Here is a 27,887-nt window from a genome sequence, read left to right as displayed (position 1 = left end):
GGTAGCGCGTAGAATGGCGGAAGCTACATGAACACAGACGAAGGGTTTCTTCAGCCACGTCCGCGGTAAACTGTCGCCCACGATCGCTGATTACTACGCGAGGAGGTCCATGTCGGAGTATAACGTTAGCCAGCAAGAAGATAGAAACTTCTGTAGCTGTGGCTGATGGCAATGCGGCGGTCTCACAGTAGCGGGTAAGGTGATCTACGCAAACGATAGCCCAACGATTACCTTTGGAGGATCGCGGGAAAGGGCCCAGAAGATCTATACCAACTTGCTCAAAGGGGACGCTAGAAGGGGGAACTGGTTGAAGCAGGCCATGTGGCGCTTTTGGCGGACGCTTGTAGCGCTGGCATTGAGAGCAGCTGGCGACGTACCTTTCGATATCTTTCCGCATCTTAGGCCAGTAAAAACGTCCTTGAGCCCGGTAGAGTGTACGTGTTGAACCAAGATGACCGGAAGTTGGGTCATCGTGCATGGCGTGTAATACTTGGTGGCGAAGGTTCTTGGGGACAACTAAAAGGTAGCGTGCGCCAGTGGTCGAGTAGCTCTTCTTATACAGCGCGCCACCATCCCGTAGGCGAAAGCGACGGCCTGCAGGTGACTTTTTTGGAGAAGGTGTGTAAGGGGATGAGCCATGTCAGCAAACCGGGGAATGAATCGGCGAAAATAGGAGCACAAGCCCAAGAAACTTCTGAAATGCTTGACAGAGTTGGGTACTCTAAATGCTTCTACGGCCGCAGTCTTTTGTGGATCTGGTCGGATACCTTCTTTAGCGACCAGATGACCTAGCACAAGAGTTTGTCGTTCCCCAAAACGGCATTTTAACGCGACAGCGTTAAGGAGCTCGTGCCGCAGAAAAGCCGGTGTCGTCGGCGTTGACCATGAGCGATAAATCACGGCAGGCTCTTCATAAATAAAAAGCCACTTCCAAGATGGGCTGGGTGAGAATCGAACCAGGGTCTCCGGAGTGTGAGACGGAGACGCTACCACTCAGCCACGAGTTCGATGCTTCCAAGCGGTACAAACGCGCCTCTAGTGAATGCGGTGTTGCCTTCGAAACGAGCCGAGGAAAGTTATACTGCGGTGGATATCGGTAATTATGAACATGGAACTTACAGAAGTCGCAATTACACGAGTAGTGAAGTGCGTTTCCGCTGCATTTCTTCTGCGCTTTCCGCACACGCAGGGCCATCTTGCGGCAAACACAGAAGACCCCCTCCTCTCTATGTACGGCGCTGCCCCGACAGATGGCGCGCCACGCGCGCATTGGAGCTGTACGAGGACCGGTGCGAGGCGGGTCGCGGCCCGGACTCTCTCTCCCCTGACAACGCTTCTTCTTGCTCCCTCTGCAGGATCAAGCGTCCTTCCTTTCTTTAGATCACTATCTGTCTATCTCTCTGCCCGTGCCGATCACGACGTTTGGCTAGCGTGCATCAATTCCCCCTCCGAGATACCGAGTTCCTTGGTTCGTTCCGCTTGCTCAGGCGCACGTCTGGTTGCTGCGCCGAACGCTGCGTTGCTCGACCATATGGCTCGACGCTCACCGCGTCCGATGCGGGGCGCCTCGTAAGTGATGGCTGCCCTGTAGCCCATTGTCTTACACCCGTTGGCGGGTCGACGGGAACGCTGTCGCGTTCCACTCTTGAAGGCGAAGCTTAAGCGTCCTCTAATTTTTTTTAATTCAGCACTAGACCCGCTTTCTCCAAGCAGTTCAAGAGCAAATCCAAATGTGTGTTGTGCTCACTAAACGTTCGCCCGAAGACCACAACGTCGTCTAAGTAGCACATGCAAACTTCCCATTTTAAGCCGCGTAATATCGTGTCCATGAACCTTTCGAACGTTGCGGGTGCGTTACACAACCCGAAAGGCATCACGTTAAATTCGAATAGTCCGTCGGGTGTTACAAATGCTGTCTTTTCTCTGTCATCCTTGTGTATAGGAATTTGCCAGTAACCTGACCGTAAATCGATTGAGCAAAAGTAAGATGCCGCAAAGAGACAGTCGATGGCGTCGTCAATTCGTGGGAACGGATATACATCTTTCTTAGTAACGGCGTTTAGGCGACGGTAATCAACACAGAACCGCCATGTACCGTCTTTCTTCTTCACCAATATCACGGGGGCTGCCCAAGAACTAGATGATTCTCGAACGACGCCTTTGCATAGCATTTCTTGGACCTGATCGCTGATTATCTTGCGTTCTGGCGGGGATACACGGTAGAGTTTTTGTCGGATTGGTTGGGCGGCTCCTGTGTTGATGAGGTGAGGAGTTCTGGACGCAGGAATTGATGGCGGGCCATCGTGCATCGCAAAGTAGAATACCGAGGTATGTTTCGTAAGCAGGGCCATCAAAACTCGACGCTCGTGGTCGCTGAGTGACTTATCAATCATGGAAAGTATCTTCGAGCTCCCGGGGCTCGAGACACTGGTTGCTCCTCCATCGGAGAGCTCTGTAAGTACTGCCACCGATACGGGCCAGTCTTCCTAACACGTGGCAATCTTTAGGCCTTGAGGTAGCACTGCCGCTTCAGTGGAACAGTTGAGCGCCTACAGCGCCGCGCATCCATTGGTCACCGAGACCACGCACTGCGGAACTAACACGTTTTTCTTGAGGCAGTTCCGATGTACAGGTTCCACTGCAGCATCGAACGAGATAGGAGTCGGAGATGAACAGGCGACGGCAACACGCATCGCGGATAAGGCGGGCACAACTGTATCCTCGGAGACGCACAACACACTCTCCGGGCAAGCTTCACTTTCAAAGAGCACAGGTGAAACACTGGTGTCGACCCTGTGTTCTCCCGTCCGGCAGTCAACATTCGCACCACACAATTGCAAAAAGTCAATCCCCAGAATCACGTAATGCGAGGAGCGAGGAAGAACAGTAAACTCTGCATTAAAAACTTTCCCACCCAAAGACACATCCACGTTACACACACCAACCGGGTATAATGATTCACCACATACTCCGCGGAAACTTGTGCACTGTTCCCAACGAAACATAACCTTGCGTCCCAGGAGGCCTTTAAACCCCACACTCATGACCGAGACAGTTGCTCCCGTGTCGACTAAAGCCATTGTAGAGACCCCATCAATCAGTACATGAACCTTATTCTTTAGCATGAAAATAGTTGGAGGCAGTTGAGTCGGCAGCACACATTTTCCAGCGACCTCACCTCCATCGGCCGCGCTGGCTAGTTTCCCGGTGGGGGCGACACGAAACGGCGCCGAGGCGATGGTGACGTGAATCGCGGCCGAGGGGATGGTGATCGGGAGGCTCGGGTGGTGGCGTCAGAGTACGGTCGGAGGCAGGGGAGCGGTAGCGGTTCCGGGTCCTTTCTTCGCCAAAGTAGGTCTCCTGGGCGGTGCATCGGTCCTCTCGAAAGTGGCTTCCTGAAGTGGAGTCTCTTGGCCAATGAGTGCGCAGTGTACGACCGCTAGACCGCATAGTCGGCGCTGACGATCCGTAGTTTCATGCTCGGAGTCGACTACAGTACCTAGCTATATGGCCAGGCATGCCGCAGCAGTAACACACTGGCGAAGGGTGAACTTCAGAATGCGGATTGAAGTATTCTGCCGAAGACATCGGTTGAGGGTAACGAGGCTCTTCCCCTTGAAAGTCGTAGGTAGTGGCGAGTCTTCGGGGACTAAAGTTGCGTGGGCGCGCGTCAAAACGTTGAGGGGGCGAATCATTGCGTGGTGGTTCAGTCGCAATGTAATGCGGTTCGTCTCTGGAGCCGTTAAGATCCGCGACGTTTACCGAGTGGTCCCAAGTAGCCGAAGGGGTTTCCCAAAGAGTGTCTCGGAAAACGGAGGAGCTGCAACGTGGCGCCGCATAACGTGCCTGTTCGTCATGTCGCTGGAGCTCCTCGCGGACTATCTGGCGGATGGCGGACGAAAGGTCTGGGAGCGGAGGACTCGTGTCAACACTTGCTACAGTCGTTACATTTGCCAGCCGTCCAAACTTTGGCGTAATTCGGCGAGTCTTCAGCGCCTCGAACGTACCGCAGTGCCGTATCAGTTCTGATACAGTGTGCAAGTTTTCTTTACCAATGAGGAAGTTGTACACGTCTTCCGCTATTCCTTTTACCACGTGCCCCACTTTATCTTCCTCTGTCATTTGAGGGTTGACGGTTCGGCACAGCTTCAAAATTTCTTCAATATAGGTAGTGCAAGTCTCGCCTGGTACCTGAGCTCTCTGGGCCGATGTGAGTTCCGCACGTTTTCTCTTTGCGTCCGAGTCAACAAAACACTTTTTGATCTCCTCAACGAAGCGTGTCCATGTAGTTACCATGTCAGCGTGGTTGTCATACCATACCAACGCCGTGCCGGCCAAGAAGAAAACAACGTTCATAAGCTGACTGGCAGCGTTCCAGTTATTGTATCGGCTTACCCTTTCGTAATGGGTTTGCCACTCGTCCACATCTTCTGCCTTCGCCGAGAACGTGCGTGGCTCTCGGTAGTGCTGGATAGGGACTGGGCTCGCCGAGGCACTGCTGGTGAGGGTATTTTCCTCTATTGCCATGATTGAGCGCGACGTCCGGCGAGGCAACGGCTTCGGCGTAGCTCTTGTGCTGGTGGCTCCGTTGTAGGTCGTGGGAGTTACCCCGCACAGCTCCACCAAGTGTTACACACGAGGTGTTTAATGCAGAACCGGATGAAGCTGGTTGATAGGCGCGGTTGTTGAAGAGCGGTCTCGCGGCAGCTTGGCTAACGTCGTCCTATTCTTTCTTTCATCTGGTTGTCTGCGCAGCAGGCGTGGTTCATGACAGCTTGTGACAATATTTGAGGTTACACACTCACCCGGCTTGAGCGATCACGACGTCTTGCATTTTTTCATTAGCCTGGCAATCTTACCGTCCCAAAACAGTATTAAAACCATTCGTGATCATAAAAACGGCAACTTCACCGCTATCAACTACGAACTTGCTCTTTTCCTTGATAATTACCTGCCTAAAGTTGTGGAGAGCTCACTGGATACTAACTGGAATATATTCAAAGAAAAAATTCACGATCTTCTTAACAAGTTCATGCCGAAGAGGCGCGTTTTTTCGTATAATAATGCTTCATGGTATACTAAATCTTTAAACGCCTATCTAACAGAAAAAACGTCTTTATCGCACAGCTAAGCGGATTGAAAGCCAGGCTAAATGGTCTGCTTAAAAGAAGCTGCCTTGGTCTACTCATCTGCTATAAAGAATGCAAAATTTTCTTTTTTCAATAATACCCTTCCGATCATGCTCATAAATAATCCAAGAAGCTTCTGGAATGTAGTAAGGCCTAGTGCATCGAAAATTATATCACTTAGCACGTCTTCTGGTGAGCCTATACCTCGGCAGCACTGCGCTACGATTTTAAATAATGTATTTAAAAAAGCTTTCACTCCTTCAGCACATAATAACGACCTTCCAAGGCTAACATGCTGCAATTTTTTTCCTATGGATCCTGTAATTTTAACTCTACTGGCATAAAAAAATAATAGACACTCTTAAACTTACGTCTTCTTGTGGAATAGACGAAATCACGACGAAATTTCTAAAAAAAATAGTGGTCAGTATTCCTCTATAATGTTAGAGAGCATTTTTTCACAATCGTACCTGTCTTCATCCTTGCCTCATGACTGGAAAACAGCAAAGATTATTCCTATCCACAAATCTGGCGAAACTCAAGATCCTTTTAACTACAGGCCCATATGGATTACCTCAGTACCATGCAAAATTATGGAGCACATCATATTTTCTAACCTCGTCAACTTTCTTCAAGAAAACATTTTTTTCTCTAACAGTCAACATGGCTTTCGCAAATTTTTTTCTTGTGAGACTCAGCTGGTAACTTTCACTGATCACTTACTTGTATATCTTGACAGCGGTTTTCTGGCTGATTGCATATTTTTGGATTTTTCTAAAGCTTTTGACAAGGTGAAACATGTACTGCTACTACACAAACAAAGCGCACTCAACATTGACCCGGGAGTACTCAGCTGGATTCAATCGTTCCTTTCTTGTCGTTCCCAATTTGTTGTAACTAATGACTCCACATCTCACGCGGCTCCAGTTGAATCCGGTGTTCCACAAGGGTCTGTTCTTGGTCCTCTTTTATTTCTAATGTATATTAACGATTTACCTGATAACATTTCCTCACAAATTTGTTTATTCACTGACGACTGCGTTATATATCGAAAAGTGACTAATGCATCTGATATTGCTGCCCTGTAATCCCATTTAAATAACATATCTAACTGGTGCCTCACTTGGTGCATGGTACTCAACATTAATAAATGCAAATCTATGCGGATTTCTCGTTCTAACACAACTTGCCCTACCTACGCCCTTAATGACTGCCCCCTTCAATCCGTTACATGCTACCGTTATCTTGGCATTCATATAACCAGCGATCTTTCTTGGAAGCAGCATGTACAATATGTAATATCTAAAGCTAACCGCTCCTTAGGATACTTGAAGAGAAATTTTCCGCTTGCGCCAGCTTCGTTAAAACGGCTGTTGTACAGGACATACGTCCGCCTCCAATTAGAATATGCCTCATCCGTTTGGGATCCTCATCAGATCACATCAATTAACGAAATTGAATCGGTGCAAAATCGCTCGGTTCGTTTCATCTTAGCTAACTACCATCGCACTGCTAGTGGTACGTTAATGAAGAGTACCCTTGAAATTCCATTATTGTCTCTTCGCAGAAAAGACTCACGCATTTCGCTTTTTCATAAGATCTACTACCACAACGCATCTCTTCGCCCTCTTTGGATCCAACCTGCGCCTTATTATTCGGCTCGTCGTGACCACTTACATAAAGTTAAGGTACCCCGTCAAAACACCGTCGCGTGTTCACAATCATTCCTTCCTGGGACTTCAGTCGATTGGAATAATCTACCTACATCATTAGTAAGCATCAGTGACCCCACTCTTTTTAAGAATGCACTAATCAACATAAAGTAATGTATTGTGGCAAATGACATAATTATGTACTTATTCGTGAACATTGTCTGCTTGCTAAAGTGTATTCTTTCTGTATTTTCATGTTATGTAAGTCTGTTATTTGTTATGAATGCATTACTACTTTTTTCATATTTCTTTTGTTCCTTGGAAATTCCTTGAAATAATCCTGCATTTTTTACTCTTCAAATGTATTCTCGCCCCTCCCCTCTGCAATTTAGAATTATGTAGCTTGAGGGTATCACCAATGAAATGAATAAATTTCACGGCATTCGAAACGGCATTTTGCGTTGAGCTGCAGGCCGGCATTGCGGAATACCTCGATAATGACAAAAAGGCACTGATGATTGCTGTAAAATGAAAGAATGATGGCATCATCTAGGTAGCACAAGTAGGTCGACCATCTGCATAAGTGGGCTTCCGGCCAGATCTTCGCACCACTTTTATGTCATACTCTGGCAGTAGTGCACAGTGGCCACGGCGGCCTGAGGGATCCCTTATGGACGTCAGCCAGGAAAGAGCGTGGTGGCCCGTTATGACGGTGAAATCGCGTGGCCATACATGTTGGGTCGGAACTTCATGACAGCCCACAAGATGGCCAGACACTGTTTTTCAGTGACAAAATACTTCCTATTGTCCTTTGTGAGTGTGCGACTCATGTAGGCGGCAACATATTCTGCATAGCCGGTTTTGTGTTGCACGAATACTGCACTAAGGCCGAAACCACTGTCATCTGTATGTATTTTCTTAATAACCTAAGGATCGTAGTAGGCGAGTAACGGAGGAGATGTTAACAGGTGGTGAAGAGTCGGGGAAAGGCAACGTCACATGTCGATGGAAGTGCTTGCAAGCTTCGTGAAAGCTGTATTGATGGCGGCGAAATTTTGCACAAGGCGACGGAAGTAGGAACAGAGGCCGATAAAATTCCTAAGGTTCTGCAATGACGTCGTTTGCTGGAAGTCGGCGACAGCGCGGAGTTTCGCGGAGTTGGCAAAGACGCTGTCTTTAGATGCAAGTTAGCCTATGGTAGTCAATTTAGAGGTAGCAAAGGGACACTTCTTGATGTTCAGTTAGAGTCCAGCAGTGTTGAGGCAAGTCAGAACCCGGTGGAGACGTGTGAGATGAGTCGCATAATTCGGAACAAATAATGCGATGCCACATAGATTGAACAGGCATATGTTTCACATTAGGCCACGAATAATACTGTACAGCATGCGCTCAAAAGTGACAGGCGCAATGCAGACACCAGACATCTTGACGCTGAACTATTATAACCTGCCAGGCGTCACGAATACACTTTTCGGGCGATCACATGCGGCCACAGGAACCTGCTAGTAGCCAGACTGCAGGCCTAACTGCGAAAAGTACTCAGAACCTTGCAAATAATCCAGGCCACCGTGAGTACGTCGTAATGGATATAATTCCTTTCGAGTACTTTTCTTGAGACGACGCTAATCCTCATAGAAACATATTTCTTTTGCACAAGCATAAGTGGGGACGATCGCGGACTATGGGACGGTTGAGTGACGCCTCTATCACGCACGTCTTCGGCCTGGTCACTGATAGGCCACCGTTCTGCTGATGAGACACGATATGGGCGTTGCCGTAGCGGAGGTTGTCATACAGTTTCGATATTGTATGGGACAGTGTCAGTGTGGCCTAAGTTCTGTGTGGTACAATGGAAGGAAGTGCGGAACTAGTCAGGCAGAGGAACAAGCGGCTCGAGGTGTTGTGTGGAAAGGTCAGCGTCGATGCAAGTATTGAGGACTTCGGCAGCAGCAAGTGGAAATCCGGAAGGTGATGTAACGGCGTCGAGTGGTACTGCAGAAGAGGAACCAGGAACTTGCAATGGCTGAAGAAGGCCAATGATATCGACACAACTGAGTGACTCTCCATGAAGCAGAGTTTGTGGGTAGGCACGCGAATTGTGCACTGACATCGTTCTGGCACCAGCGGTTACGCCGAGAAGGGCAAATGTAAGCAGCAGAAGTGTACGCTAAATAAACTCTGATGACGGCGTGAATAGGACAGGAGCTTAGGGCGCAGGTATTCACGACCAAGTGATGAGCACTGCACTTTCTGAGGGGACGTTGGTATAGGCGGCGACATCCGTGTTATATTATCTTATCCGTGTTTCTCGACATAGAAAAGGCGTACGATACAACTTGGTGCTACGGAATCCTGCGCGACCTATCGACACTGGGCATCGGCGGCACTATGTTATACATTATAGAAAGCTACCTGCACAAGCCTCCATTCCCGGTGAAAATAGGTAATGCTTGGTCGTGTCCATTCGTACAGGAAACTGGAGTACCCCAGGGAGGCGCGCTGAGTTGCCCGCCCCTTTGTCGTTAAAATGAGCACGGTTCGTAAAGCATTACCACTATCTATTTTTTATTGCGTCTACGTAGACGACATACAAGTAGGTTCCAAATCCTGCAACCTAACAGTCTGTGAGAGACAAGTACAACAGTGCTTGAACAAAGTTTCCAAGTGGGCAGACGAAAAGGGGTTCAATGTAAACCCCAACAAAAGTTCATGCGTTCCTTTCACCAGGAAGAAAGGGCTTGCTGCAGATCTCACTGTCGATATATAGAGACAACAAATACCTTTGAAGAAGGACCACAAATTCGTAGGTATTATACTGGACTCTAGTTTTACTTTCAATCAACACATAAAATAGCTTAACGCAATATATCTAAAAACAATGAACTTAAAATCCTATCCCACACAACATTGGGTAGCAACCGAAAGTGTTTATTGAACCTTTACAGGAGGCTAGTTTAATCACAGCTGGACTATGGTGCCATGGTTTATCACTCCACCACCCTGAGCGCGCTAAAGATGTTAGACCCTATCCGCCATCTGGGTATCCGCCTGGCCACTGACACATTTACAACGAGCCCTGTCGAAAGTCTATACGTAGAGTCAGATGAGGGGTCACTCCATTTTCAGAGCACATACAGCAGCTTCACCTATTTTCTCAAAGTGCGCTCTCATAAGGAATATCTGTGCTTCACAACAGTATGCGAGTTGACGTGTGAAACACCTTTTCGTAACAGACCGTCTAAGAGATTTCTTTTGTCACAGCGTGTACGAGAACTTATCGAAAAAAATGGATGTGCCAATACTCGAACGTAGCCTAATGCCTGCAGCTAAGCTATTACCACCCTGGGATTGGCAGGTGATAGGATGTGACGTATCCTTTGTAGAGGTCACAAAGCACGCTCCTCAGCTTGAAATTGCTAAGCATTTCCGTGAGATTCAATCAAAGTACTCCTGCTCCGAATTCGACACAGACGCATCATCTTCTTTCCAGATGATGCCGCTACGATAGTTTTCTTCCTACAGCACATGCCTCTAGGCTCTTGGGTTTCAAGTGCTCTGGTGTGGCAGTAGTGCGCTAGACAATTTTAGCATCTTACATATTTTAATATTCCTTCATTCCTTCGCAATGCATTTTAATGTTCAGAGCAGACGTGAATAGTCATTCCCACATTTTTATTACGCGTAGATTTTAAGAAATTTGCATCAACTCTTTTAGGGCCCTTTATAGCCACGTCACATTAACTTTACAGAACGCAGCAGTCCACTGCCAACTCATGAACACTACCATGGCGCTCTTTAGCCTTACCTAGCTTTTTGGCCATGAAACATCTAACAGTGCTGCATTCATTCACACACACACACACACACACACACACATATATATATATATATATATATATATATATATATATATATATATATATATATATATATATAGACGCACACGAGCCCACACTGAACAAAATTTTGCTGGACTCACTCAGGCTGAGGCTGACCTATGATTCTCATTCTGAGTGAGTTTCAGTGTGTCGACCGTGAGTGATCAAGAAGAACTCAATGCGTCAGCATACCTTCGTTATCCGTCTTTGGCAATAAGGAGAACTGGTTAGATATGGTCATATAAATTATATGTATCTTGCGTAGTTTGTGTGTATAAATGTGCCTGAAGTTGACTTCGGAGTTGAGTTTCTGGAATAACTCAGTTGGAATTTGGCGCATGTCCTGCCTTTAATGTCCGTTTAAAAATTTTTGGAACCATATTTAAGCTCCAAGATCGTATGACGACGGCGGAGTGAGGACAATTGCATCACGTTGAGGGCATGGCGACGATAGCGCAACAACGACAGTACGGCAAAAACCAGATGAACAGCATGACATGCAATAATGGAAGGACCAAGGTGATGTGACGACGAGGGTATCACAACGAGCACATGAATAGTATGAGATGATAATGGCAGTATAATCCAGATTTAAAGACGACAGAATGTCACGATAGGATGAAGAAGGAATGACGCTGATCAAATGAAGAAGGCGATATAACGACAATAGGGTATTTCTGAAGCGATGATTACATCAAGATGACAGCAGGACGACGACGGCGTGACGACAATGGCATGTTGACTATTCGACGATGAAGGTGAGTGAAGAGGACTGTATGACGGCAGTCAGATGAGGAAGTTAGAATGAGGGCGATGAACCACCCCGACGACATCACCGCGATGCTATAACACCCAATGCATGACAACTGTATGACGATGCTGCATTGACGAGGATGGTACGACAAAGATATGAGGAGAATGGGGTGACGACTACGGTATGATGATGGTGGCATGACGAAGAGTGTAAGAAAACGACTGTGTGGCAACGATGGCGTGACAACGAGTCCATGGCGACGAAGGCATATCGAGAAGCCGGAGGGACGATGGTGAGAAGACAGCAACGGCGCCATGACGACGGTATCACAGCGAATGCGTCACGACTGCAGCACGATAATGGTTGGGCGACGACGGCGTAACGAGAGTCGGAAGGTGAAGCTGGAATAAAAACGATGCAATGACCAAGGCAGCGTTACGACTACGAGCGCATACTTAGTGTCCCAAACTATTAGAAAACTTTGGCAACTGGGACGTTCTAAAGTTCTGGTGACGAGAGCATGAGGAAAGGCGGATGCCAACACTGGAACGACGATGGTACAGCGACTACACCCTTGGTAGACAGTTGTGTGTGACGTGCATTCTTGGGGCTCACAATCGAGCGAGCATGAAACGACCGACGTCGCGGCATGATAACGCCGCTTGTTTGATGCCCTCTTGCATGTGACGCATGACTAATCATGTCCCTTATGGGCGTCTACTATGAGCGTGACAGTTGTGCTGTTCGGCGATACTGTATCGATTTTCTGCGATAAATTGGGTAAATATTATGCCGCAGTTAAAATTTCCAACGCAAATTTTCTTCTTTTTCTAGAAGTTCTTACGAGCTCCTTGGGCGCCGTCCTTCAAGGCTTGTATGTTGAGATAAATTCCATATCTTTGTGCTAATGAAGTTAATTACCTTAACACACTAGATTAGTTGTATAACTACTACATAAGTTATTTTAAATTGTATGACTCTGAGGTAGAGACAAAGGGAAATAATTTATTGTTGACACCTTTTCTATTTTTAAGTAATTTAGAACGCATTTTGTGGGACGCCCTGTATATCCCGCTTGCCGGTATTTTTGTTGGATGCCTTTGTAATCTTATGGTTATATTTTACACAAATGTATCCGCCGAGGAGTCTGACTGACTGACTGTCTAACCAGGAGCCACGCCATATATCAATATAGGCAAAGAAAGCACCACTTAATGAAAGCGGCAAACAGACCAAAAGTGAAAAATGGGCGAGTCGGTATGGAGAAACGGCAAACTTCAAAGAGCGAACCACCGGGACACTAGCGAAGGCAGAAAAAAGACAGGACACGGTGGAAACAGGAATCGCGTTTTTAATGTCATTGGCATTCTTTGCGCTCTTCAGGCCACTTTCAGTTTATTTCTCTAGCATCGTATGTCACTCGAGTGACCCAAGCTGTTTAGTAGCTTGGGCCACCAAGTATGCTCTCGTAGTCCTGAGTCCGTCATGATTGTTCCATTTTCGTCATTCCAGCTTCGTCTTCCGACTCGCAACACTATCGACGTCATGCCATCTTTGTCATAGTTGTCGCCCACCCATTGTCATATCGCTGTTACACGGGGTCGTCGCATCGCCGTCATCGTTCCAGAAACGTCATCCAACTTTGGTCATGCTGTCGTCGTCATACTGCCTTTGTCTTTCAAGCATTGCCATTTGTTTGGCGTGTTGGTAAACTGACTTGGAAAGCATAGTTAGCGCCAGTAAACAAAGACAGACGATAGACGACACCACAATGTACTATGCATCTTTTCATCGACCTCATTCCTTCTTTGTTATTGTGTTGCAATCAGGCTGCTATTCAATTGCGGCTACACCACTGTTGTAACGGCATCGTTGTCATAGCGTGGTATTCATAGAACCAATATTAAGCACTGGTTCCCATGCTCCTATCGTGACGTCGTCGTGGTCGTTTCATCATGGTCATTCCAGCTTCATCATTCGCATCTCGGTATAGAGTCGTCATTGTATCATTCTTGTCATGGAGTCACCGTCATGTTACCGTACTCAGATACTCGCTGTCATCAGATACTCGCTGTCATCGCTGTCAATGCCCGCACGCCATATTCGTCACGCGCTCCTAGTTATATCAAGGCCATATTTCCAGAATTGTCACCTCGTTGTCGGCATGCCATCATCGTCATAAGGCCTTTATCTATTCGTCGACGTCGTTTCCACTTGGACAGTCACCGTTATGTTGCCGATGCTGTGGCCGGCCCTGGTGAGTGAACGTTACAGAAAAATGGGCCGTTCCCGAAGACTTTATTAGTCGCATTAGGCGAAGCAGTGAAAATCTGAGAATTAGCACTACAAATATTGAATAAGAGTGTCTTCAAAAGTGCAGTGTGTCTGTGCAGTGATTCAGCGTTAATTTCATAAGCGTCGGCTGTCGTAGAGAGATCCGTTATACGGAAATTAATTTATTTTTATTGACTCTATCTCCTAATTTTCATATCGAGTGCGTTTCCATTTTTGCAGCTTTTTGTGGCTCTCTTAACACACCATACGAGTGCTCTTTGAAATCATATGTGACGAGAAAATTACGTTGCTCCGCACTAATTGTGTGCTCACCGATAACAACATGATGATTTTATGAACTTAGGGTAAGTAAACAACTTGCCATCTTATTTCATGTATACAAAGCTTATAAAGAGGCAAATAGCGTATGTACATTATTCAAGAAGTAATTCGATGAAGATAGCTATAGGGGTTTGTGCTGTGGGGCATTGCGCTGGATGTGTCAGATGTGGCTTTCTGTTGTCCTTGTGCAGCTTGCCCTACAAATAAATAAGACAAGAAGTAATGCGAGCATGTCAGGCACAATAGTTTCCGACAACGAATTGCGCATTTAGGCGATGCTGGATACCTGTTCTGGATACCTTTCGTTTCCGTCGCGGTAGGGATGCTTGGAGAAAGCACACGAAAATTGCGTTGCCTGATCTGTCACTTACGTCGGTCCCATTTGGCCTTGGTCACAACAAATTAGAAAATAAACTTTATTGGTTTGATTAATTTGTCCAAGTGTTTTGCTTGGCTAACGGAGAGGCCTAATCAACCAGTAGGGCTGAGCAGGCGTATTCGTGTTCTGAGGTTCCTGTGAGCTCCGTATGAGGAACTTCAATGTCTCCGGTTTGAATGATGGATTCTAATAAACTGTATCTTGCATGGAACCATTGCCTTTTTCTAAGAGCGCAATACATGGCTCCGCTTTCGTGGCTCAAAATCACCATCACTGCAGAAGGTATCGCGAACCTCATCACAAATTTTAAAGTTTCTACTTCATCTGGCTTGATCACATCAACTATGAAATACTGAATAATACTACTGATATTTACAGTCGCATTCTGTGTCTTCTCTTTAACCAGTCTCTAGCATCAGGTGAGCTGCCTGAGGACGTGAAGGTTGGTAATTTCGTTCCCCTATCAAAATCCGGTGAGAAGCACTCGCCCTGTAAGTATCGACCGATTTCACCAACATGTATATGCTGCAAATTACTAGAACATATTATAGCTTCTCATATCTGCGGCCACCTTGAATCATATAACTTTTTTTTCTATAATCAGCCTGACTTCAGAAAAGGCTACTTATGTGACACTCAGTTATCTAAATTTACGACTGACTTTCATTTTAACATGAATTCTAACAATGAAACCGATTGCCTCTTTCTTGATTTCGCGAAGGCATTCGATACTGTACCTCATTGCCGTTTAATTTCCAAATTGTCGGTCCTTTGTATTCATTCTAAACCACTCTTTTCGCTACGTAACATATTGTCTTCGCGTCAGCAATTTGCAATGGCCGGCAACATTCCGTCTAGCGTTTGCGACGTCATGTCCAGTGTTCCCCAAGGCAGTGTGCTAGGTCCCTGACTCTATTTAACATATATCATGACTAGCCCGCTCACATTTATTCCTCAGTTAGGTTGTTCTCTGACGACTGCGTCATCTACCGTAAAATAAATGTTTCCATGATCATCTTACTCTCCAAAATGACCTTGAACTGACTTATAGATGGTGTGTAACTTGGCAGAGGTCCCATAACGCCTCCAAATGCAAGGTAATCTCGTTTATTCGAAAGCGCAATAACTCATTGTTCCACTATTCGATTAATAATACCGTAGCTTCGACTGCTTCATTGTACAAAGATCTCGGCGTTTATCTTTCATCGGACTTATCTTAGACAACGCATGTAGCAACTGCCTCATCCAATGCTTCTGAATTTCTCTGCTACTTGTGTAGAAATTTTCGTCACGCGCCTTCTAATGTACGAAAACTAGCATATATTCCTTATGTTCGCCCCCTACTAGAATTTGCTTCATGCACATGGCCACCATGCCAAAATAATCTAATCCATGTGTGGGAAGCCGTGCAGAACAGGGCAGGCAAATTCATATCTGTATGCTTCGACTATCATTCGAACATTACCCGAATAAAACACGACCTTGCATTTCAATCATTAGAAGATCACCGCGTGATTGCTCTTTTATTTCTGTTTCACAGGTACAATAATAGTAATAGCTTTCATTGCTTGCCGCTTCCTTATCCTGTGCGCACATGTCGTTGCATTCAGAGCGCACTTAGTTTTATGCGCATTTATGGTCAAACGCAGGCATTTAGCTCACCACCACTACCAAGAGCTATTGCTGCCACATCGGAACAGTCTCCCGGATCATGTTCCATTCATATCCAATCGTGAAACATTCCGTGACAACCTGAATTTGTTGCGTAATAACATTGTATAACGATGTCGCACTTTTAAATTTTTGTCGTGTAATTACTTTTGCCCCTTAATGCCCTTCAATGGGCCTGTAAGGTAATGTGAATAAATAAATAACTTCGTACCAAATTACGAACTGTTCAGTATGCCAGCTTATGTTTCGTAAAATGCATTCTTACTTATTAAGCAACATTTCGCGTTTCGATCTAGGGCATGTTTCGTTAGCTGCCGGTATTAACTGGCGTAACGCAGGTATGGCCAGTACTCGCAGCTGTACCCGAACCGTCGTGGCGTGCCGGTTCCCAACAGCTACTGCCACCGGGCATTCAGGGACTGCGCCCCAGGCCGCTGTTTTGTGCAGTCGCCGGGGTACCCTGGCATCTACCCGCGCAACCTGCTCTGCAAGTACCGCATCAGCGTGCGCCGAAATCTCGTGGGCCTGGACCTGGCTGCTTTCGACGTTGACGGGCTGCGCTGCGACAACCTGCTCATGTGCTTTCCGAGACCGGTCACCAGGGACCCGGAGCGGTGCCCCTACGACTACGTCAGGGTTCGTGCGGTCATTGATAGAAAATGGACTAATACTCCGCTCTTGCTCGCAGAAATTTTTATTGTCGAACATTGATGTAATTTATTTAATTTTATTTAGGTTAAACTTAGGAGCGAGTCATAGATTATTAGCACGACTTAGTTGCGCCGTTGAAAACACAGACTGACTTCCCCATATGCAGAATATTTTTTTTCTACACCCTGTCACGTGATGCGTAATGATTGCCAGAGCTGCCACCTTTTCATATGCGAGCACAAAAAATGCCTCAGATTACAACAGCAGTAGGCTTTTTCGAAGTAATTATTTAGTATTGTTCTAACAAGAACCAAAGTCCCTGACCAATTGCAAGTGACAGCAGTGCCACACTGTCTGCGGGTTCTCGGCTTTCAGATCATGATTGGCAACAGCACATCAGCACTCGATAACTGGAAATAGTTAGAACCTACTAAGGGTGTATTCAGTGGTAGGCGGGAAATGGGTGGCTAGCAGGTTCTAGCATCAAACCAAGCACCATCATTTTCACAGGAAAGTTCTTCCTCAATCATTGCAATAGCCCTATGCTTGTGGCATTTCTCGGAGCTCCAGGGCGCGGATCCAATTTTCGCCGGGTCAACGCATGAAACATGCAATACCACACGAACAACTTCAGGTGACCAAATTGTGCCACACATCTCCCAAACTATGCGGAATTGCATAATCAGATCGTGGTTTTGTCACCTAGAACACCAGAATTTAGCATGGTGCTTGCATAAGCAAGTTCCAGTGAGTCCTGACGCTCGAAATTATACTTACTATGTATATGTGGTATCTTGTGCGTATTGACATAATATCTTACCTTCACCAAAATATAAATAACTTAATATTGTCGCAAATATTACTAAAATGAGAGCTGGCAAGAGGTGAATGGTAGATATGGAAGAAAGAACTCAGCGAACTGTGCCACACAAGCGTAAAAACTCAGGCGAAATAATATTTAGTGACTTGGACAGCTGCACAGCAGTGGCTGAGCGCAATTATTCGTGACTGCATATCACACATGTCCAATCAATATGTGAAAACGCATTTACTGTTTAATATCTTCCAGTAAGAGAAATACGTACAATCGCCGTTTTCATGACACTTTTGTTGAAGAAACTTGTGCATAGAGCAGGTGTATAGGGTCTTTTTAGGAAAACAGAAAACGAAGCCAGCGACAGAAAAGCATTGATATACTAACTGAAAAAAAACTATATGGTATGCGCGCACACCGATCGCATCAGCCACTAAGAGGCACAAATATACGCAAGCGCTTTGTTTTGCTTTCTAGACTTATTCTGACGAATGAATGTTTGCGTGCTTCTCACACAGATTGGTTGCACCCAGATATTGGCGTCCGCGTGAATGCATTAAAATGGGCATTATTCAAAACCTCTTACAGTTTAAAGGTCAGCGTTTGTAACGATAGCTTTCGTCTTTGTTTTCGTTAGGGCCATGTTTCTTAACGCTCTGCCATATAATCGGTGGTCGCAGGTCTACGACGGGCCAACGGAGGACTTCCCGCTGATCGCGACACTGTGCGGCCGCGGTCGCCTCAAGTCCAACATCGTGGCTACGGGATCAGACATGCTGGTAACTTTCACCAGCTCACCGGCGGGTCCTCTGCTCAACACGGGATTCCACTTCAAGGCGGACGCCGTGTTCGACGCAGGAGACGGGGAGCATGTGCAGCTCAACAATGGCAGTTGCCTAATCGAGAGGAAGCTCACCGCACCCGCCGTGTTTGCAAGCCCCAGGTGGGTGACGACGAGAATGCGGAATCGGGTTTGGCTTTTGAATCCGTAGGCATTATGCGTGTCAGATCGTAAAAAAAGAGTATGCGTTCTATCTCGACGTTGCAACTCAATATGAGTTGCAACGTCGGAGCGCCGACCGGAGCTCGCTCCTCGGCTTGCATTGCGACAACACTCGCTAGGAATTCTGGCAGAAAGTGCTGTTCCGGGAAGCGATCGCACCCCCCATCAGGAAAACAGCTTGCAGTCTGTGGCTCCAGGGTTTTACAGGCGGCCTCTTTCAGCACATGAAAAATTTTCTGCTCAGAGCCCGAATTTGCCGGCGGCACTTTATTACAAAATTGAACTCACTTTGGTGCAAACGGATTATACATGCAGTGAAACGCAATTCAAGCATCATGCACATGCAGGAGACGGTTTTTGAAGCCCAGTTTCGCTATGACTAAATGATCTCACATGGAGTCACTACTGATTCGCGCCACGAACCACATTCAGGAGGTTTTTTTTTTTTTTGTCCCAAGGCACGACACATGTGACACGACTGGGGTCTCAACGCCCTGCTTGGCTCTGAGCATGACAAGTTTACACGACCAAGTCGCTAGACATTTTGGTCACCCGACCACCTTCTGACATGCTGCCCTATTTCGTACCCTGGCTTCATGTATGTCAACCGATAAAAGTTCAGTCGAGTGCACTGCTCTTGTATGATGCATTTCAAACGAAATGGTTTTCGAAGCCCGGCTCAGCTACCACCATGATGAGGTCACATGACAAAGTCACGCGTAATTAGGGACGCACGATCACCATATATAGCGCTGGAAACTATCTCTACATACCCATGACGCATATCAAACGACGCGGATGGAGAAGCTCTCTTCGAGTACGAGAGTGAGAGAGTTGACACGGACAAGTCAGTAGTGATTCAGGTCACGTGACTACTTTCGGGCATGCTACCATATTGTGCACCCTGGCATGATGCATATCAAACGAAATGATTTTTGAAGCCCAGTCTCGCTATCACTAAAGAGTCCGCATGGGATGATCACTGGTGATGTGGTCACGTGACCAAAGTTCAGTCGAGTGCAGTGCACTTCTACCAGGGGATGATGCATATCAAACGAAATGGTTTTCGAAGCCCGGCTCAGCTACCACCATGATGAGGTCACATGACCAAGTCACGCGTGATTAGGGACGCACGATCACAATATACAGTGCCGGAAACTATCTCTACATACCCATGACGCATATCAAACGACGCGGATGGAAAAGCTCTCTTCTAGTACGAGAGTGAGAGAGTTGACATGGAGAAGTCAGTAGTGATTCAGGTCACGTGACTACTTTCGGGCATGCTGCCATATTGTGCACCCTGGCTTGATGCATATCGAAACGAAAAGCCCAGTCTGGCTATCGCTACAATGTGGCTTCATGTTGTCCCTAGTGACTCTTATCACGTGGCCGTATTCGAAAGAATTGCACTTGTTTGTATCCTGTCCTGATGCATATCAAACGAAATAGTGTTGGGAGCCTGGTTCGGCTATAACTCTTATGAGCTCATTCTAGGTAAACTTCCCAGATAGCACACCAGCATTGTTCAAGCATGGCCCAATCCTGGCAGAAATTGGTACCAATTTTCAACCAATATTGGCATATTGGCAAAGTGCCACACAATCCAATGTTGGCCCAGGATCAAAGCCAATATTGGTACAATGTTATGCCAATGCAGAAGCCATTGTGCTGCCAGCACACGACCAGTGTTGAGCCATATCGTTGCCATAATTGATTCCAGATTTGAGCCAATGCCCTGTTGATCACGAATATTGTAGGTACGCTGCCTGTAGAGTACGCAGCTATTCTTACTGCGAACCTTTTGGTAGCGGCATTTTTGATAGTAATTGTCCCCATACCTTCTTCCTCAATAGTAGCCAGGAAAGCTCGACAAAAAGATATGTCAAGAAGCAGAAGTCCTATGTAGTTGCAAATAATATTAAAATAATACTGAAATTCACTTTACGACAGTTCATTGGCGAATACATTTGCACAAACAGGCATTTTCCGTCGACCTAGATGGGTGACGCTTGGTTATGTTCGAATATTTACAGGTCGCGCCTTCAGGATTGGAAGTGGGCAAGGTGCCCCAGCACAGTGGGCTGGCCAAGGCTTTTAGGGCAGACAGCTTACATCGGTAGGCAGGTTGGTCAGTGCTTGGAGGACGGCGGGCTGGAAAGACCCCCGAGGACCACGATAACGCGGTGGTTTCGTTGAATTTGCTACCACTTCCCATAGCGACTTCACCATTACTTGGAGGAGATGCTTGCACTGTAAAATAAACATAAATATTATGAGAGATGTTGGTATGACAAATGTATGTGGCAGTATTCTCATTTGAAAAATCACTCTACCGGAAGAGTATAAGCTTGAGCAGAGAGTTCGAAGGGGTAAATCAAAAAATTTTCTTGCAAGAGATTTTTCAGGTAGCACTCATTAATATTTCAACATATACGGCATATTTCGTAGAAAGTGTAACAGGGAATATTTAGAACACAAACAAAATGCGCAGGATCCGTCCGCCTTGTTTACACCTCACACCTAGTCACCGGAGCACTTGATAATTAAAATATTGCTGCAAAAACCTGCTACAGCACAAAAAGCCTAGTTTCAGATAGTGTAGACACAGTGCGGCCTTCGTGCGAAATTTGTGAAGTGAAATCCGAGAAGTTCCCTCAGGGAACGCTAGCAAAATTGTCGTTTATTATAGGAAAAGAAAGAAAGACTGCCGGCTGGAAACAATCCTTGACCTAGAGCAGTGGGAATAAGCGCGGTTTCTCGGTAGGACTAGCAGGATCAGGCAGCGCGCATGGCTTGATAAAAGCAAAGCCCTTGAATTTGGGTGAAATTCACAAACAGATTCACACGTGTTCTACTCCGGGCACCATTCAAACGCTACGAATAAGAACAACTATGTAATTGCAGGCACTCTACATTAGCCAGGGCTGTTTCAGTATTGTATATACCGCGTGATTTCGCTTTGGTTGGCAGCCGTTTATAACATTTATTCTAAAATATCACAAAAGAATTCTCGATTCGGCTCACAATTTTTCCGCTCAGTAAAAGTTGATGGGTCAACATGAGCAATTTAGCAGCACCTAAATTTCCACAGGCAGGAAATGAACAAAATAAGAAAGCATATTTCAGACATTCTTTTGGCTGTGTGCTAACCGACTGTTATAGCAGCATTTTCCAGCTGTGAGGACCACGATTTCATTTTAGATCGCCTGCTTGTTTCTGAAGTAATTGCGTTCTTCCACCTCAGAGAACTCGACAACGATCTGTCGGTTATATGAAAATGTATTCATTTAAAAAGTCTGCTGAGAAAATACGTATTATCGTATCTCAAATGTAACCGCTGCACATAAAAACTGTTTTAAATTTCTATTCAACACTATGGTTATGATGCACACATGAATGGCGCAAGCTTATAGCAGGCAAACGAATATAACGTTGCAATCGCCACAACACATTGTTCTTTGATCCGTCCAAAATCGATGCAGTGCTGAGCATGAATGGGGGAAAATTCAACGTTAAAGACGCAGCGAAACCATGAGAAATGTTAGAACGTCAACATTTATATACACACAAATTGTGGAATTAAAAAGTGAAGAGAAAGAGCGTTGAGCAGCTGGACATAATTTTACGGACAAAAGTGTCCTGAAATTGAGGCCTTTGAAACAACTTTACTTGTAAAACACAAAACTTCATGCGTCGTTTCCTAATTCACTTCGTCTGGCTCCTTATAAAACTTATAACATGCGCAAAACAAATGCACTCACTATTGCAAGATCCACGCTTCTGTGTATCCGAGTTCATCCCGCATCGAAGACAGTGGCCACCAGCGCCGACTTTTTTCTGCTAGTTGTTTCGCTTATAATTAATTCTAAGACTCACAAACATTCTTGCCCACTTTGCTGCGTATTTCAAGATATAGGCTTCTCACCAGGAATGACGACCGCAAGCGATCATGTGTCGCGTAGGAGTGCGCTGACAAGAACGGACAAGACTGCAAGCACTCAGGTGGTGTTAAGCCCAGTCGGTGCTAGCTATGCACAGAAGGAAAGGGTAAAAAGAAAGGGTGAATGAAGAAAACGGCACTAAACGCCACACTTTCCCCCGCTGGACCTAGCCCGACCGCGTTTTTGAGGCGGCAGCGACGGAGGGAGACAAAGACGACAATAGTAACCCCGCCGAGTTCAACCCCTGCCTGCGAGAGCAGCCAATCCGACACAGCAGCTTGTAGCTTTCTGAGCGCTTGATTGATAGCATTGACCAGGCTCACGCGGGTGCGTGACGGAGATGCAAATAGGGGCAAAAAAAAATCGGGAATGGCGCCGTGCCAAAGAGAGGCAACGACGAGAGGGTGTTGACACTGACAAGCACAAACTTCCAACTAATTTTTTTTCTGTCAGGGGCACTCATAAAGGAGCTTACTACACATGTGCGAACAAACAAATCTATTGGAATAGGAGCATGACGATAATGTCACTGCAACTTGCCGTGCATGCTAAACAAAGTTTCACTAATACATATGCGCTCCATCTCGATGCAATATAAAACGGTTCCATCAGCTCTGTGGCGCTATAATTCTCGATTCTCCTCAGAAATATGATCCTCTGAAGCCGCGGAGCGTAATGCAAAATATACAATGTGCAGACAAATGCGCAATACGGTTGTTTTTTATGCAAAGCTCATGTTACCAAGCATGACCAATAAAGCAGCGGCTAGTTTGCCCGTTATGCGACTTCTCCTGCTTGCTACGTCGGGCATTGGCTTTTCCGTTTAGGGGCGCATGTCGGTGAAGGCGAAGTACACAAAGGGCTACATACTACGCATTCAGTTGACATGGACCAACCACAGGTGGTTAGTACAAATCCCGCCCCACCTCGCCCCTACGACGCGTCTCATAATCACATTGCCGTTTAGGCACGCATAACTCCATATTTTAAATTTGTATTGAAATTTTTAAGCGTCACTTAAGCTTAACACATTTGCTTACTTCAAACCCTGCGTTGTTCCACGAAAGCCAGCTTAGTAAACCATGTTGCCAAATCAATGAGAATGTCAGTCGAATATTTTCCGTCTTTTTGAATGGCAGGGCTAATATTCTGTGTTGCATGTGCAAACAACCTTGGATCTCTGTAACAGTGGCACAGCCAATGTTCGATTCAAGCTATTTATCTTAGGCCATCATTATGCAAGCAGTCAAAATGGCAGAACCAATATTTGAACCACGCTGTTAACTTTAGGCCATCATTGGGAAAGCAATCAGAATGGCACAGCCAATATTGGAACCACGCTGTCAACCATAGACCATCACTGGGCCAGGAACTGCCAACACGTATCGAACGTTGGCCCGAGCTGACGTGCAGCATCGGTAGTGACTGCGATAAAATTGCCACATTGCAACAGAGTGCACTGTTTTTCTAACCCAGGACATGATGCATGCCATACAAAATTGCTTTAAAAGCCCTTGTCAGCTGTCCTTTTGATGAGCTCACGTGAGGCATTCACTAGTGATTTGTGTTATGTGAATGTGACCGGGCATGATGCATTCCTTTACTATTCAGTGTAGATGCACAGTAATCTGGATATTTTTAAAGCCTTGTCCAACTAGCACTATAATGAGCTCACATAGGGAAAGTTTTGCGAATAGGATTATGTGACAGCATGTCTTAGCATAGTGCGCTCTTCTATCTACATATTATATGTAGCAAAGAAGCCATTCCTTAAACTTTCTTGTGCTATCATCACATAATGCTCACTTTGGAAATCCGCGATCCTGTGCCTTCTCATTTTACGCGGTTTAACGTCTCAAACCCAACTCAGCATATCAGGGATACTGTGGGGCAGGGCTCTGGGATATATAGACCATGTGGGGTTCTTTGACGTGCGCTTACATCGCACAGTAAAGGGGCCTCTAGCACTTCGCATCCATGGAAATGGAACCGCTGCCGTCGCATCGAACTCGCGTCTTTTCATGCCACCAGCCGAGCACATTAACCACTGAGCCACCGCGGCTGTGCAGGTTCGCCAGTGATGGCAGTATCCTGACAAAGTTCGATCGTAGTGGATCATTTCAGTGCCCTAGTTCCACTGGCCGCAGTCACGGATTTCGTCGGGGCTTCTCCCAAGTCGCAGCGGAGCACGGAGTTACAGTGTTCTAGAAGGCTGGGTACTATTCAGAATGCGGCGCGCTTCGATGGGAGGCGCTGTGTCAAAAAGGCGGTGGGCCGCGCGTTGCTCTCCCGTCGAATAGCGGAGGAGAAATACTGGCTGTCTGCTTCGCCGCGTTGCTGCATTGAGCAGGTTTCAGCGCTACCGTTAAAAAAAGGGAGCGATTTCAGCTGGCTGTAGTTGTGAGACTAAGAAAAGCACAAACAGTATGCCCGGGGGATCGCAATACTACACAAATTATGACAAAAAACGGGAAGCGGTTCCCTGTCACATGTGGATATTGTACGAAATGCCGCCCGCGAAGATGCGGCTTCAACGGGACATCCTGAGGAAGTATATAGAATGAAAACCCATTGAAAATGCAATGCACTGCAAGTCAGGAGGCCAGCGAACGCGCAGTAGCAGTGGAGTGACGAGGAGGGCAAATGAAGGATGGAAGGAACGAAACAGTGGAAGGGAGGATTGCTAAACCATTCAGGAAGGACCCAGGAGGCAACGGTTCAGGAAGAGCGAAAAGATGTAGAAGAACAGGAAAACAAAAGAACAGGAAAAGGGAAAAATAGAAGCAAGGTGCGAAAGAAAATCCGTGAGAATAAAATGAAGTGTCGATAAATTAAAGGGAAGAGAGGCAATGAAGGAAGCAAGAAATCGTACGGAAAACGACGAAAATAAATGTGGGTGAGCACTGCAGAAAAATGATTCACGAAGTTTGCAGGAAAAAAAAATGCGTTTACATTTTTATGATAATGTTTGATACAACGTTGTCTGGCAGAAGTGCTTCGATGAGGCCTAAGTTCTCTGGTAAGGCAGCTGACACTTTTCGCGATCATAGAGTAGTTTTGTGAAAACGACATGCAGCTGCAGTCACCGTTTTGAGGAATGGTACCGCTGATAAGATTTCCAAGATGAATATCAGTCGAATGTAGGTGGGCCTAGGAGGCAGTTTTTCTGTGTATATATGTGAAGATAACTGGTGGCTTTCATATCAGTGAAAATGTCCCACTAGACGGGGACATAACGTGCGTCGAAGACCGAAAGGCAATGATCCATAAATAGTGAAAGTTGGTAGCAATTTCATCACAATTACCAGTACGTAGTCTAATTTATTTTCGCTGTTGGTACTTTATTATGTTAAATTTGAATGGTAGCTAGCAGTGGTCTGGCTGACGAACGTTTTCGCGGAGTCTACATACATGAATCGAATGGCTTCTGAGCCACAGGTGTCGCCGACGGAAGGGAGTACGTTAGCACCATGTTCATTCATTACTCTAAGTAAGGGAGTGGGCAATTTTTCTATCAATTAGCTTGCAACCAATGGAGCCACGTTCGCCAAGGGTGCCTTCGGTTATCAGTCTTTCTAATAATGCGCCGCGTTGGTGCCACCAACTTCTTCGTAGCAGTAGCAGTAGATTACGTTTTCGAGTTGACGGCTTCTTTTGTTCTCAGTAGGGAATGTATAGCTCTCTGTAGCGAGAAGGGGAAACCAAATAAGTCGGCACGTGAATATATGTAACGCGCTCACGTAAAAATTCATGTGCTCTTGCTGAGATTCATCCGTGTTCGTGGACCAGAGCGTTTTAATTCATAGTTTAATTTCGCCAAACAAGCGCGACAAAATATTTTGCGTGCTCGATCCTGTCGGTAGCCTCTCTTGGCGTCGACAGTTTGCACGTGCTACCGCTAATGGCAAAGGGCTAACCTCCAGAGGGAAACCGAGACAACAAGCAGTTGTCTCCGCCCGTCAAGACGATCTTTACCATCCGACGACGTGCGTTCCTATACATGCTTAAAAAGTTGTATAAGCAAAAGCCGATCGTCGTCATCGAGGGCTTGCGCGGGTACCGTCTGTTGCTTACACATACTTTCCAGCTTGCGCCTACTTACCCGCCGCTATGTGCGTGTGGACTTCGCTCCCAGGCGCGCCCCTTTCGCGGACCTTATCCGGAATACAGGCAATTTTGTTACGGTTGCGAAGTCGACCGGTCATCACTTCCTCGCATTCTATTCGAGACAGATGCGGGATTCATGCCTCGAGTACATGAAGTCACTGCCGGACGATCTTTTACATAGGCAAGGAATCGCGCAACAGTTCCTTGTTGCAGTAATGCGCGCAGTCCAAGATTTAGAGCGGTGCTGCTGGCACGTAGAGACAAGATGTGGCGAAAAAGAAAACCGACCGTAATAGATTGCATCTTTAGTCATCAGCAAGTGCGTGCAACTTTGTAGCACGTTTGAAATGCGTTATGATCACAGCTGTGGCAGTTGTTTGTGCGAGTCAACGTTGTGAAGAGAAAGGTGAATACGAGCACAATTCCCCCACAGGAGCTCCGTGCATCGGACACCTTAAGAGATAATAGATGCCAGGAATGACGAAATCGTTTGTTCAGAACGGACGAAAATATACATGTAAGCGTCACTTTCATACTCATGCGCGGAGATTCACAATGCATAAAATCCTGCGGCGCCGATTGTTGCAGCAAGAAGGAAATTTGTGAAGCGATTGTCACCGTGTTGACAAGTACTGCAGAACGCTGCAGAAGTAGTTTCCCGCTCATTCTTTTTTTCCTTTTTCGCCGCTGCACTTGCCATATACTAATGGTTTTTTATTAGGCTGACGAGGGGCGTCTGATACTTTCACTCCGAATTACGTTGCTTGCTTTTGTTGCCAGGTACCGCATGGATTGGTTGAGTCACGAATAGACCTCTGGTTCCAGAGAGAGTGGTTGGGCTGGATTTACTTTGCGTGGCCAAGATTAACATGGCGCCAAACTACTTTACTAAATAGGAACAGAATTAGCTGCCATAAAACTAAACCGTGAATAGACGGTGGAAACAATGCAAAACATGGGGTTGTCCATATGGGCCTAACTCGGCTTAGCAACACAGCATAACCAAACATAACAAGCTTTCGCTTGCATAACTGGGCCTAGCCGAGCTGAGCCGCAGACAGTTTTTACCCTGAAGAAAAAGCCAATACATATTATTTAAAAAGCGTTTAAAAATCTATATGATGTGAGCCGCATGTCAGTACATAACGCGGCAGTCTGTAACTGCCGCCTGTTCCGAGTTGTTGCTTATTGCAGACGTAGAATACATGATATACTTCGGTAAAAGTCTACTGTTGCTTCTTGGTTGTGTCGATGTGGCAGTCAGGTCACGGGTGCTGAACAAAGAATTG

The 27,887-nt window shown here is 46.2% G+C and overlaps 2 protein-coding genes across 3 annotated transcripts in view; one reads left to right on the top strand and one right to left on the bottom strand.

Annotated features, from left to right (window-relative positions):
* LOC142590697 (uncharacterized) overlaps positions 1–22,629 on the bottom strand; it is a 47,567-nt gene extending 24,938 nt beyond the window's left edge. For both annotated transcript variants that reach the window (XR_012830224.1, XM_075703115.1), the window contains exons 1-2: positions 22,312–22,629; positions 20,663–20,800 (exon numbers count right to left, since the gene is read on the bottom strand). The gene's annotated coding sequence lies outside the window, so the exon portion shown is untranslated. The remainder of the gene's footprint in view (positions 1–20,662; positions 20,801–22,311) is intronic.
* Positions 1–27,887, top strand: part of LOC142590696 (uncharacterized) — a 512,892-nt gene that overhangs the window by 267,832 nt on the left and 217,173 nt on the right. The window contains exons 4-5 of the mRNA XM_075703114.1: positions 16,418–16,715; positions 18,225–18,487. Of these exons, the coding sequence (XP_075559229.1) occupies positions 16,418–16,715; positions 18,225–18,487 (561 nt within the window). The remainder of the gene's footprint in view (positions 1–16,417; positions 16,716–18,224; positions 18,488–27,887) is intronic.

Source organism: Dermacentor variabilis, chromosome 8, assembly GCF_050947875.1.
Source record: "Dermacentor variabilis isolate Ectoservices chromosome 8, ASM5094787v1, whole genome shotgun sequence".
NCBI lineage: Eukaryota > Metazoa > Arthropoda > Arachnida > Ixodida > Ixodidae > Dermacentor > Dermacentor variabilis.
Note: the sequence above shows the minus strand (reverse complement) of the source record. Positions and strands in the feature narration are given on the sequence as shown.